The 14,374-nt window shown below is 40.8% G+C and overlaps 1 protein-coding gene across 5 annotated transcripts in view; it reads right to left on the minus strand.

Annotated features, from left to right (window-relative positions):
- FAM3C (FAM3 metabolism regulating signaling molecule C) overlaps positions 1-14,374 on the minus strand; it is a 54,718-nt gene that overhangs the window by 26,030 nt on the left and 14,314 nt on the right. For 4 of the 5 annotated variants that reach the window (XM_051848905.2, XM_051848903.2, XM_051848904.2 and 1 more), the window contains exons 3-5: positions 10,573-10,677; positions 3,720-3,749; positions 2,896-3,019 (exon numbers count right to left, since the gene is read on the minus strand). In XM_051848905.2, coding sequence (XP_051704865.1) covers positions 2,896-3,019; positions 3,720-3,749; positions 10,573-10,677 — 259 coding nt within the window. The remainder of the gene's footprint in view (positions 1-2,895; positions 3,020-3,719; positions 3,750-10,572; positions 10,678-14,374) is intronic. The other variant, XM_051848906.2, reaches the window with a different exon arrangement.

A 14,374-nucleotide genomic window follows, 5' to 3' on the forward strand; every position in this document is an offset into this window, starting at 1 on the left:
TCTGCCTCTAATGATGGCAGCATCTAGTGTGCTTAGCAGTATCTCTGACTTCTCTGAGTGGCAGCACTGCAGCTGTGACAACCCCAAATGACAGACAGCCCCTACTGCAACTTCTGCTCTAGCAGTAGTTAACTCAGGAAAATGTTAAGATTTCTATTTAGTATTTTTATTATTTAAATTTTACTGAATTACCAAAAAATACAAAAAAAAAACCACATCATTTACCAACAGGAAGGCAGCATCAAGGAGCCGTGGTGGCTGCTAGCAATGGTTTTCCAATTGTACTCTATTCTCTTTCCTAGAATTATTTTTTACAGCTTTTTATTTTCTCAAAACAAATGAAATCATGACCTGGCAGAGTCAGAAAAATCATCATCAATTTCTCAATATACCCCCCAAAAAATCTGAACCCCTTACCTGCCTGTCCTACAAACTTCTACCATTCCTTTTCCAGGTCTTTGCTGTCTCAGGACCTTCAAGCATGCTCTGCCTTCAGTCTGCCCCCTTGCTGCCTCTCTTCTTGTGGCTTCAGCTCTCGAACACAAGGCTGCCCTAAAACCTGCTCCCTAATCCTTCATGTTGCAGCGGACATCCCATGTCACTGCCACCAACACTCATCACTCCCAGCTACCATGCACAGCCACGACTGTATTACTTACTTGCATTTACTGCTTTGGAAGCTGTTACCCTTACTAGACTCCAAGTTCCACAAGAGGGGGGACTATGCTCAATAAAACCTTGTTACATAGGTGTACCAATCATGCTTAGAAAAGTCAGACTCTTTCTTTAAAGCTACAAAAGAAGAAAAAGAGGAGGAGGAGGACAGAAAGCAAGCAAGCAACCAACCAACCAATGAACCAACCCTTAGGCCTTCAACATAGAAACATACTGGAAAAAGCACTGGACTATGAATTGGTCCCCATAGTGTCTCCACTGGGGATCCCTGGCCAATTATTCTGCCATTCTGCAGGGACTATTTTCATGACCCGAGGCCTAGCTATAAAATCCCACCAATGATGTAATCTCTCATGGGATTGGCAGGAGGCTTGTTGAAATGAAGGTGGATAGGTGGTCTGCCTCAATTTAATGGTTAAAGAAATTGTACAAATTTTACATGGCAAGCCTACCATGCTAGAAGCAAATTCCCTGGCTCCACGCCCAGTACCTTATTATTATTTTTTTTAACCAGGCTCCACTTGCATGCTCTCTTTTCTTTTTAACTTCCATAATCAGGGAACAGAAACCCTGCTAGTAAAAAAGGAGTGTGAAATCTTTTTCTCCTCATTAAACTTACATGCTGCAAGGGGGCAGCGTAGGTACTCAGAGATCATCTGTGGGCAGCTATTTTAAAGGAACTTTCTATCATTTAGATTGAAACTGGGGGTCTCTTTAGCCAGATAGGTGAAAAGCAGAAAAGGGAATGTTTTTCACAAGCCCATAAGCTTCTACGATGCAAATGCTTTATTACCTTTCAGCAAAACAGTACTATACTGAGAAATCAGAAAATAATGCAATAACTAAAGATTATCGTTCCTGTGAAGGAAGGAAATGGCCAACAGCATGACGATCACCTAGCTGCTCAAACGTTCACTCTGCAAGGAAAGTGTTCCACGTGGCCAAATGCCCTTCCCCTAAATAACCAGCTGCAAAGAGGGGCAACAGAACAACTTAAGACTGTGTACATTTCAAAGAAGAGACACCAAAAGAGCTGGGAGAAACTGCTTAGTTTAGGCTAAATCTCCTCTCTATAAAGTTATCAACTCGACACAACTAATGCCGTATTTATTATTTTGCATGAAACTCAGGTATGCCCACGTATCTAGTTTTCTAGATGATAGAAGACTAAAAAGAAACCAACCAAAAGCAGAATCTGCACACCAGAGACAGGAACTTGAAGTTACAAGGGATGGGTGACACCGAGGTAGGATACTGCAAAACCTAAAATCCATACATTGGAGAGGATCTCAACCTAGGAAACCACTCAGCTTAGTGACAGCAGGGAGTGCAGCAATGGAGCTGAGGTTCTAGCTGGATCATGTCACTCTTCAACAAGCAGCACTCGAACATTTAAAATGAAAGGTGATGGCTTGTACGGCAGAGTTGATTTCCTAGGGCAATGCTGTCAACAGCACTTTGCCATGATAGAAATAAATATTCTGTGCTATTCGGTTCCATGACCAGGAGCCACGTGTGGCCACTGAGCACCTGAAATGTGGCAACTGTGACAAAGGAACAGAGTTTCTCATCTTAGTTAGTGTCTGCTGGCTACCAAAGGTTACAGTTCAGATGTACAGAATTCACCCTGAGAAAATTCCACATGTTTACACGAAGCTGGAAAAGCTATCTTCTCACTCTCTTGTGTACAATTTAAGAACTTTGACTCCTTAAGTGCATGAGAAATGAATTGTAAAATGAAAACTAAAATCAACTTCCCTTAGTAAAAGCATGCCCAACACACTTTCAGAAGATCCATGAAACTCAGGTTCAACTATTATTTATTTATTTTATTAAATTGATTTGAAAGGAGTGAGAGAAACAGACAGAGACAGACACAGAGAGATCCGCCATCCTCTGGTTCACTTTTTTTGTTTGTTTTTGTTTTGGTTCACTCTTGAGATGCCCACAATGGCCCAGGCAGGGCCAAGTGGAGGCCAGGAGTCTAAACTCAACCCAAGTGTCCCAGGTGGGTGGCAAGGACTCAACTCCTGGAGCCAGCACCTGCTGCCTCCCGGGCTGCACAGTGCAGGAAGGTGGAATCAGAGGTGAGACTGGGATCTGAGCACTCCAATGCAGGAAGAGAGCATCTCAAACGGCAGCTCACCCAGTGTGCCAAATGCCCATCCCTGACCACAACTTAACAGCATATTTTATAGTTGCCAATCGGCGAATACTTACACATTGTCTTCCAGGCAGATTTTGGGTCCCACCACGTTGGCTGCTCCACTTGCCATTTTAAAAGCAAAATGCTTCTCAGGACAAGCTTTTGAAATTCCACATTTATATCTGGGAGGCTTTGTAGCTTTAGGGGAGAAAAAATGATTTTTTTTTGTGGGGGGTGGTTTGGTTAGAAAACAAGTTAACAGACTACAATTAGTTTGTTTTGTAGCTCAAGCCACAAAAGAAGGGTATCAGGTAAAACATTAGGACAAACATATTTTAAAATACATGCTAAAATTTGTTTCCCAAAGGTTTCAAAGATCTCCAAACATTCAACAACAAAATACAACAAAAACCAGAACTTCCTGGGAAACCAGCTACTAATGGACAGAAATGGATCGGTAGTATGATTTTGTTGAGTGTAAATATTTTTGTCTATTCTTGAGCTTAATTTTATCCTGCAGAATGCAGGAGGTTAGAAGTGTTACTTTATATTTCCAGTCCATTTCTATAATGGGTTACCTCCAGGACCATCCAAAAGTTTAATGTCCTTCTGACTATCTGCCCAAGTAGTGGTTCCAAAGAAGAGCTCTCCTTTCACTCCTCCATAACTTTCTATACTTCAAGACTGAAACTAAAATCAAAGTGCTAATGAAACAACAGTCCCGTCCTGAATAAATACCAGATCAGGTCTCCCAATCAAATAACATGCTTTTATCTTTAAAGATCAATGTCTAGTGTCAGTTTCTGCTCACACTGAACTATTGAGATTGCTTGAACAGAAGCTCTCACTTGCCTAAGTCAGACAAATCATTTGTAAAATATCAAGAAGAAACACTTACAACGCGCAGCAATGTCCAATGCTGACCTTGCTAAGGGGAAAAATAAAGTTACCTTCATTAGAAACAATAAGCATACTGGGAAGAATGTACTTTATAAGCATATGTAGTGCTTCTAATAGGCCTTAAATATAAAAGTATGTGAATGTTTGCTCAGTATAAGATTAAAAAAAAAAAAAACAAAAAAAACAAAACATGAACACCACTTCAGAGAAAAAGTGAGAAAGCAACTTTAAATAACATGACTCATTATAAACAATGTTGTGGAGGAATCCCAGAAGGCACTGGCTTCCTTGAGTTGATGAATTATAACACTTTAGGAATGACCTTAATTTTTCTATTAGACCCAGCACATTTCTATTTTGGAGAAATTAAAGCTCCCCATCACCCTTTCTCTCCATCCTGCCAATCTCTTAGCCACTAAGCTGGGTTTGAAAGTCCTGTGTGCCCAACACCATGCTCTACACACCCGTGTTCACCAAAGTCTCTGTTCATAGTCACTTAAAGATGAGCTCATAGGCTACCTTTCTCATTGGGATTTAAATGTTTAGTAACCAAAATAGAAACAGTGTGACGGTGAAAATGAAAGTTTCTGGCAGTGGTCAGCTACTGCCTTCTGGGATTCCTCCACAACATTGTATCTCAACTGGGCATCTGGGCATTTATCACAATTAACACTTATGAGCTTTTTTTTTTTTTTTTTTTTTTTTTTTTTTTTTTTTTGAGAGGCAGAGTGGACAGTGAGAGAGAGAGACAGAAGAAAGGTCTTCCTTTGCCATTGGTTCACCCTCCAATGGCCACCGCGGCTGGCGTGCTGCAGCCGGCGCACCGCGCTGATCCGATGGCAGGAGCCAGGTGCTTCTCCTGGTCTCCCATGGGGTGCAGGGCCCAAGCACTTGGGACATCCTCCACTGCACTCCCGGGCCACAGCAGAGAGCTGGCCTGGAAAAGGGGCAACCGGGACAGAATCTGGCGCCCCGACCAGGACTAGAACCTGGTGTGCTGGCGCCGCAAGGCGGAGGATTAGCCTAGTGAGCCGCGGCGCCGGCCTATTAAGAGCTTTTTAAATGCACTTGCATCTGATCCTAGCCCAACAGACTGTAACTCAGGTCATCAAAGTGCAGTGGATGGCCACTGCCTGATTTGGTTAATGAGTATGCAGTGTGATAAACACCAGCCAGCTGCCTGACTACACATAGTCCCTCAGTTTTTATTTCTGTAACATTATGAATTTCCTGTAAGTCAAACTAGGGAACAGAAAGTTGAAGCTGATAGTACCTAAATGATTAAGAAGAGGACAATGACCAAGTAAGCAAAGCCTTAATAATGCAACAGAATACTCAGAACATTATGCATCATTAAAGTCACAAAATCCACAGTGTGATTAAGAGTACAAGGACTGGCTAGCGCCATGGCTCAATAGGCTAATCCTCCGCCTTGCGGCGCCGGCACACTGGGTTCTAGTCCCGGTCGGGGCGCCGGATTCTGTCCTGGTTGCCCCTTTTCCAGGCCAGCTCTCTGCTGTGGCTCGGGAGTGCAGTGGAGGATGGCCCAAGTGCTTGGGCCCTGCACCCCATGGGAGACCAGGAGAAGCACCTGGTTCCTGACTTCAGATCAGTGCGGTGCGCCAGCCGCAGTGCACCGGCCGTGGCAGCCACTGGAGGGTGAACCAACAGCAAAAGGAAGACCTCTCTCTCTCTCACTGTCCACTCTGCCTGTCAAAAAAAAAAAAAAAAAAAAAGAGTACAAGGACTAGAAATTCTCCACTGTCCTAGGCAAAGGTGTTATCATCAGACCCAGGTGTTACAACTCTGGTGGAGGAACGTTGTTCGAATCAGAACTCTGGTCTACCTGACCTGTGTTAAGGAGACTCTAACAGTGTTCAGCTAACAGCGCATTCACATCTGCAGGGCACTCACTTCAGTGATTTCATCATTGTCACTGTTTTAAGGATGCAGTGAGGACAGAGCAGTTGACTGATTTGATTTGTTCTAGGTCATCACTGGGAATTGGCAGAACTAGTTTTCAATGACATACCTCATCCTAGCACCCAAACTCCTGTTATACCACCTCTGAAAATGGCCCTGTCTGAGGTCCTGCAATCACATACACAAAACCTGCCGGTCTTGCCAGGAGCAGGAAGCCAGGACAGGAAGACTCGGGTTCAAGACTAGAGACAGGGAATTCAACAAGGACAACGGACGCCACTTAAGTGATCCAGATATAAAAGGGTAGGAAAGCCTCCCCAGACACATATACAAAAAGGTAGTGACTGTGTGTTTGAAAAAGGTAGACAGATACACCAACTGCAGAAACAGCACTGGCAGGACTTAGGAATGGACCAGATGCAGAGATGACAGAAAGAGAGGATTCAAGGATATTGTTCAAGGATTTCGCTTCAGAAGAGTTAATTTTTTCAATCGCAGGAGCCAGTGAACAAAATACCGTATCTGCACTCAAGATGCTTATAATGTGGAGAGGAGATGGATGGGGATCAATGGTGAGTTCTGTGTTGGACCTGTTCATTTAAGATCCAAATGGAACAGGTTAGGGGACAGCTGTCCATGGAATCCAAGGATTAAGGTAACTTGGAAAATTAGCAAAAGGGTGAGTCATCCAAGGAGAGGGCTGAAGAGAGAATGGGGCTGAGACGTCAATAAACACATAATGATCTGAGCAAAAGGAACTTTAAGAACCTTGGCTGGCTGAGGAAAAGGACACAGACAGGAAAACAGGGATTAGTCTCTGAAACAAATTAGCTTGCTTGTAAAATTCAAGACAGAGTAAGCAGCAATTGCTACTCAACTTAAATATCATTTACCAGGCTACAGTTCTGAGAAAACCCTTTCTTAATCATCAGGCCATGAGCTCCATTTAATTTGTGTACAAATAAGGGAAGAAGGGGCTTTAAAGTAAAGAGACTCTCGTGAAAACTTTTCTTTGTATTTTTACCCAGTACACATCAAAACTCAACTTCCTCTACCAGGCCTTCAATACTAAGGATATTAATACCTGGCGGTCAAACAGGTAAATTCATCTTAGCAAATAAAAGAGCATTCCTCAAGTGTACAGTGCTAACACAATCTGAAAAGACAAGCATCCCTCCTCTTCTACCAATTCCTACTTCTCCAACCACATGAAAATTTTAATCTTTAATTTTTAGCAAGATTTACAACATTTCCCTTCAAGGAAGAGTAACAATAAATCTAATTTTTGCTTACATTACTTACCAATTTTTTAAATCTAAAAGTGTAGAAAGAACAGTAAGTACTTACTGTAGCAATATATACAAAAATAATCTGGACTGTGTTCAGTACATTGACTAATTCAGTATCCATGCTAAAAAACTAACACTATATTAGATCACAACCAGGAGTAGGACTGGCAGATTTTATCCATGTCAATATCCTGGCTGTGACATTGTATAGTTAAATAGTTTCATTAAATGTTATCAATGGAGAAACAGAATGACATGTATGCACGATCTCTTGAGTATTATTTCTTCAAATGCAGATGAACCAATACTTATCTGAAAATAAAAAGTTTTATCTAAAAACTTTTTAAAAATCACAATCTCCTCATACTTTGAAATACTAATTGCAAGCAAATTTTGCATTCTTTCTTTCAAGGAATAACTCTGCTTTATATTTCTGAAACAACAGTATGTAACAAACCAGATATGGTTTATAGAAAACTACCAAGTAAGTCATTAGATCAACAAGTTGAAAAAAAGGGAAAACTACTCACTAAGAGAACTATAGTTAAATTGCATGAATCCCTAAGGCTCTGATTATAGACACAAACTCTAATGCTGGGCCAAATGTGCTACCTTTTTTTAAATTATGTTAGAAGGTAAATCAAGTGGCAAAGATAACCATAACTATCTTTGCAAAGAGTATGAAATGAGAATTAAAATCCCACAAATTACATTTTTATCAATTCAATGGACTGAAATCCAATAATGTTTCATAGAAACGCTGTACTACTTTAAATACGATGTCAAAATAAACCATTTGCACTAAGAATGCCTAAATCTAAAAGATAAAATGCATATAATAAAACCTTGCAGGTTCTTGACATTATGAAAAATCAAAATGAAAATTAGGAGACAACTCTTCCAGTTCAAGTACAGTTCAGTATTTGTTCACAGCTCTCTGCCAGTGCCTAACTTTCCAGTGATTTGGCTTTACATGAATCCCACTCTGGGAATTCCCAAATCCTCAACTACCCACATTTACGTTCACTCAATCAGTATTTGAAGAATCAGCACTAGCTGCAGGGTGAAATATCAAGGTATTTTTGTCCTCAAGACTTACTCTCAGGTCAAAAGACACATGGAAGAGAAAGAAGAAGAAAAGAAGAAACTATAAAAATCAGTGGTAAACTGAGAGACTTAAATACTATACAATCAGAACAAACAGTTCAGAAAAGGAGCAATGCAGTCTGTTAGACAAACAGGAGCCTCCACAGAAGGGGTATCAGTGCAGAGATGTGAAAACTGAGAAGGATTAGCAAGTGACAGGATGAGCAAGTTGTGTGGGGTGAGGAATGAAAATGAGCAAAGTCCAAGGAATCAAAAGAGAGCCCGTGGTTTGTGCCTGTCGATGGTGGGCATGTGGGCATGAGCAGTGTGTCACCCAGGGGGTAGAGAAAGGAAAAGCTCGTGTGCTATCCTAAGCAAAGAGTTGGGATTTTACTCTGTGGGAACCGGAAGTACTGAAGGTCCACATGTTTCAAGAGAATGGCTCTGGCAGAGGTAAGACAGGCAGACGGCAAAGACTGGGAACAGACATACAGCTGTCACAAAGATGTTTACAAAAACAGACCAAACGAAAGGTGAAGATGCAAACCAGGGCAAAGATGGGAGATGGAGCGAGAGGGCGGACGGCAGTGTCTGGAGGGGATCGCCAGCCGTGTGTGGGTAACGACTGCCACACTGTGCTTCCCCAGCCTCCTCGTCACTTCTCACAACAGTGGGCCTTTCCCAAAGCACCTTTTCTCTTTGTCCCAAGTCTCACGCTTCCCCTTTCCTAAGGATCCTCCTTTTCTTGCTGGTTCTGTTTGACCAAATTTTCACTCAAGGCCTACAGACATGTAGAAGTCTGTCCATCACTTTACAAAGGTAACACATGTGCAGCATCCGTCTGTATCAAACTATCATCCCATCAGCTTATTTCCTCACCCCCAGCATTTCTTGGAAGCAGCAGCTATAAATGTTGCTTTCCAGGGCAACCCTGAACAAGTCCTCAATGGCCTCCGTGTTGCTTCTGCCACACTGTCCAAATGAAAACAGCTGTGCTCTGGGCACTAGGTAGTCCTAGATGTACACAGGACTGAAAAAGCATTCTGGACTCACACTCTGCAATGACCACTTGATTCAGGAGGAAAATAACCAATCCACAAAGAGGAATGCCTGAGAGGGAGGGCCTTATTACCTGAAAAGATGAAAACTTCTAAGAAGAGGGTCTGAGAACTTTGACTAGGATTTACCTCTGAGAGATCCCTGATACGGAAGAGAGCACCATCAGACAGACTGTACCAGTGTATTCAAACTATGTGGGATACAAACGGCACAATCCAGCGCAACACAAAGCAGCACTCTTAAGTAGGCATCCTCAGAAAAGTCACCTGAGTATGTTTACAGAGATTCCGAGGACCACACATCAGATGTGTCCAAAGTCTTGACATGTGGCCCATGGTCGGGACTCTCGGCACCATCTGGGAGCCTGCCAGAAATGCAGAATCTCGTGCCCCTCCCCAGACTGCTGAGTTAGAATCTGCATTTACCAAGATTCTCTGGAGATCTGTTCGACACTGAAGTTTGAGAAGCACTGGCATAAGAGCATCTCGCCACAGATATGAGAGGAAATGAATTAGGTCTTGATGGTCCCTTTCAAACGTTAACTGTGAACCACAAAACGCATTAAGCCAGAGCTCTCAAAGTTCTCTCACTTAACTTTCGCCTGCTACCTTAAATTACTGTTTCCAGGTTTCACAGTCTCATTTTCTCATGCCTGAGTTTTTTAATAGTTTAAATAATACTTCAGGCAAAGTTAAATCATTATAAGAAAGATCTGTGAAGACAGCTTTACTAACTTCAAACAATGAAGACCTATGGTTTCCAGAAGACATTCAGAATTACTCTTGTATAAATTTTAGGTTTAATATAAATAAATATGTTCCATTTTAGTATGTAAACATTAAATTCTATTTTTCACTTCCATAAAGATATATCTACAAAAGAGATACACTTAGCACGTAATTGAGATTCAATTAGATATTAAATATAGCCATTTAAAATAGCATTAAATGTAACATTCCTATAAAAACATTTCAAATGTTACAATATTAAAGATTTTGTTAAAAAACTGAGCTAATGTTTCTCATACTGATACACTTAAAATACAGAAACAGGTAAAAAGAAAAATATCACAGAAGGAAAATACCATGGCTGATAACTAAAATGTGCTGATGTGACCATAAACACTTGGCAACTAAGGGCTAGAATTGGCTCCCAAGTTTTCTAGCAGTCAACCGAAACAGAGAAGCAACTTAAAGAGTATTCCACCTTCTAGAAGCTGCACTTAGAAGTCCTGATTAATGCCCGTAAGCATGTGTAAAACAGACTCTGAAAAATGTTCAAAATGAAGGACAGAAGATTCATGCCTTACACAGGTTTAATTCTAAAACTGCTTATTTTATGTTTTAAAATATTCTAATGAACCATTTTACCGATACAAAAATTCCTTCTCTAGAAAGACTAACTAACACCCATTGACTGAATGCTGAGAACTGACAGAAATTTAGAGAATAACATAAAAAATAAGGTGTAAAAAAGGAGAAAAATGAAACTTACCAAATAGATTTCCTAAACTCGCATCCATTTTTATTTCAAATACTTGAGAAATAACATAAAATGTGAGTAAAAATACTGCCACAGCTACCACCAACTTTGCGGCACCTGGATAAAGGCAGAAATAATTCAACATGAGTTTACAAGCCCGCAAAACTTGCTATGCAATTCTATGAGAAGTGCATGTTTGGGTGTTGTGTTCCTATTTCTTTCCAACATAAAGGGAAATACTGTTCAGGGATGTTGCAGTAACTCTGGACTTTCTGGAGATACTAATGTCAGGATGAACATTAAGCAAGGAGTTCTCAAGTGAGATGCAACACATCTCCTCCTGGTGTGGTCAACAAGTCTTCCTCCTCATACCTGCTAAGACAAGCCTTCACTGCTCAGGAAGGCGTAATCTGGCATCTATCACATATATTTAATGCACTGAGCTATATGGTATAAGGACAGTCTCTTATTTTTTATGACTTTATACCTTTAATCAAAACCGAGTACCTTACAAATAGCACTGGCATTATTGCTTAATATGAATCATCTCTCATGTTTTTTTCACCAGAGCTAAATAAATCTAGGATAGGAAAAGGGAAAGTACAAGAAAGGAAATGGGAAATGACATGAAAGAATTAAGTTCCTCTTACTCAGAGGATTCCAGGGATATCTCAATAGCTTATAGATGAACAGTATTAGTGTTTGCCTCTGCAATCTCCACTCTCCTCTACTGCCAATGGCTTCATCTGCATTGACGATCATCTTTCTGTCCTTAAGGAACACAGAAACTGCCCAAGATTACAGATTAATTGGAGGCCAGGGTCCTAACAAACCTGGCAGTCTGCCCGGCCCTCCCCCCTTCCCCCCCAACACCAGTGACCACACTCCTCTGAAAAATCACCAAGCTCAACTTACTTGGTAAGAAAGTTAACACACACACACACACACACACACACACACACCTTCATTCTAATTTCATAAACCTATAAGAATAGACTACAGACTCAGAGGGGAGGCTGTGCACTGACCACACTCGGAAAAGCTGAGGGTGCAGAGGCAGCAGCTTCTCAGAGTTGACTCACTTCTACTTGGAAACACTCTTGACAACGGCTCTGCAGGGGGTGGGGGCTTATGGAAAAATCTGTTGGCTTCCTCAAAATTTTGCTGTGAATCAGAAATTGCTCTAAAAAGTCTTTTGTATAGAAAAGAAACTCTCTATTATTACAGAAATGATGTGGCAATGAGGAAGTCTAACTAGAAAACTAATCATCAACTGCCTCCTTCGTCTATTTACTACATCCTCCCTGGTTTTCAAGAGCAACTACAAGGTGTTTTTAGTGCAGAAACACAAACATTCCAGGAGGCTTTAAACAGATCTCCTAGGATGCAGCAGAGTGCTTCATCTGCTTTAACACTCTCAACAACTGTTTGCTAGACACATGAAGGACAACAGGTGGTAGAGCCATCCTCCTCCATCATTTAAGATCACTTAAGACCAAGACAAAGGCTTAAGGATTATATATGACATGACAGTCTTATCACCTTATTTCTAATAATCACCCACAACCTGATATGGAAAGCAGATATGAGGGTACTTCAAAAAATTTGTGGAAAAATGGAATTAAAAGATATTTATTTGCGTGCAAGAAAATTTTTAAAATCCATGCATGGCTTTTCAATAATATGCATTTTCTTTTTTAAAAATTCATTTATTTATTTGAAAGTCAGAGTTAAAGAGAGAGAGAGAAGAAGAGAAGGAGATATCTTCCATCTGCTGGTTCACTCCCCAAATGGCTGCAACAGCCAATGCTGGCCCAGGCTGAACCAAGGAGCTTCATCCAGGTCTCCCACATGGGTGGCAGGGACCCTACTACTTAGGCCATCTTATGCTGCTTTTCCCAGGCCATTAGCAGGTAGCTGGATCAGAAGTGGAGTAGTTGAGGCTGGCGCCGCAGCTCACTAGGCTAATCCTCCGCCTGCGGTGTTGGTACCCCGGGTTCCAGTCCCGGTTGGGGCACTGGATTCTGTCCCAGTTGCTCCTCTTCCAGTCCAGCTCTCTGCTGTGGCCTGGGAAGGCAGTGGAGGAAGGCCCAAGTTCTTGGGCCCTGCACCTGCAGGGGCTCCTGGCTTTGGATCGGCGCAGCATGCCGGCCATGGTGGCCATTTGTGGGGTGAACCAACGGAAGGAAGACCTTTCTATCTGTTTCTCTTACTAACTCTGCCTGTCAAAAAAAAAAAAAAAAAAAAAAAAAAAAAAAGAAGAAGAAGAAGAAGAAGTGTAGCAGTCGGGACTGGAGCCAGCACCCATACAGGATGCTGGCATTGCAGGAGGCAGCTTTTACCTGCTCTGCCACAGCGCTGGCCCCAATAATATATATTTTCCAAGGACTTTCTGAAGATTCCTTGTATATGAAACCTTCACTATTCAAGATTGAGATGTCAGAATGACTAAAATACCAAGTTTGTAACATGAAAGTTCTAGACCAAATACTACCAAGTTGACCCTGAGCCTACACTAAACATGTTTTATACATATACACATATATAGTAAATATATGTAATACATCCTCACATATAACACAATGTGCCTACTATACTCATAAACTGAATGTTATAAGCATAGTCTTATTTTCAAAATCTTTTCAAGATACTATTTTCACTATACAAATAAAGAAAACAAGTCTTAAATTTCAGATCACCTGCCTAAAGTCATAACTGCTTAATGGTAATAGTGAGTCTTAAACCTAATACCTAATCACTCATACTGAGGATCAATCAGTGGAATTAGGAGCAAGCAAAAACTCCAAGGGAGAGAGAAGTGAGAAGTAGAGACACTCGGCAGAGCCTCTGTAATGGTGAGGTCTGAAATCCCTCCAGGGTGAGTCTGAAGCCAGGACCAGCACTGGAGGGGCTCAGCCATGCCACACCGTGATGTCCACTCTAACTCTCCAAGGGATTCACTCTTACAGCCAGGGCTGCACTGATTTGAGTGTGTCCCTATTTTTCAACAAACAAAAACAATAAACTTCAGATGTAGATGATTCACCAGGAGAACAATTTATGTCTACAAGGATATTTCAAAGCAACAAGATTCTTTTTAATTAGAGGAGATTAGTTAAAAGCAACAGAGAGTTAATTTTTCTTTTTCATTTATTAAAGGCAGCCCTTAAGACCTATGCTAGAAACAGTTCCAAATATAAAATGACCAATGAGTGAATAATTACCTATCAATTAACCTGGGCATCAATTGTCAGAATCAGAGAAATGCACTAGATGAGAAAGTTAATTTCCACTAGAAGGAATTTAGAATTATTTGAGAAACTTTTCGATAATTTCACACCACCATACTTAACTAAGTACTTAAAAAATCAATTGGAAACATGGTACCACAATCTGCTACACAAAGATCAACAAAAGAGTAAAAGAAAAAGGAAAAAAACAAAGCTTTTTTTTTTTTTTTTCCACACCACAGACAAGCTGCAGGTTTCTGGGAATATTTGTCTTTAAAAACTGTATAACTACTTAAACAAGGCAAAGAGATCCAGTTTTTCAGATTTCAACAAAACCATTGTTAACAACCCAAAGTTATCTCAGTTTAATAATCATGTTTCATCAACTGCATCTGATTCTACACAACTGTGACCAAAGGAAGAAGATACCACCTTGACTTCAGGCATTTCTCAGAGAGGATCTCGTGGGAAAATAATTTGGTTTACTGGTGAGAAGATGATAGCATATTATATTGTATTAATTATATATTAATATATATTACATATTACATTATATTATAGAAAGACTAATTATCTTGATTTTG

This window comes from Oryctolagus cuniculus, chromosome 3, assembly GCF_964237555.1.
Source record: "Oryctolagus cuniculus chromosome 3, mOryCun1.1, whole genome shotgun sequence".
Classification (NCBI taxonomy): Eukaryota; Metazoa; Chordata; class Mammalia; order Lagomorpha; family Leporidae; genus Oryctolagus; species Oryctolagus cuniculus.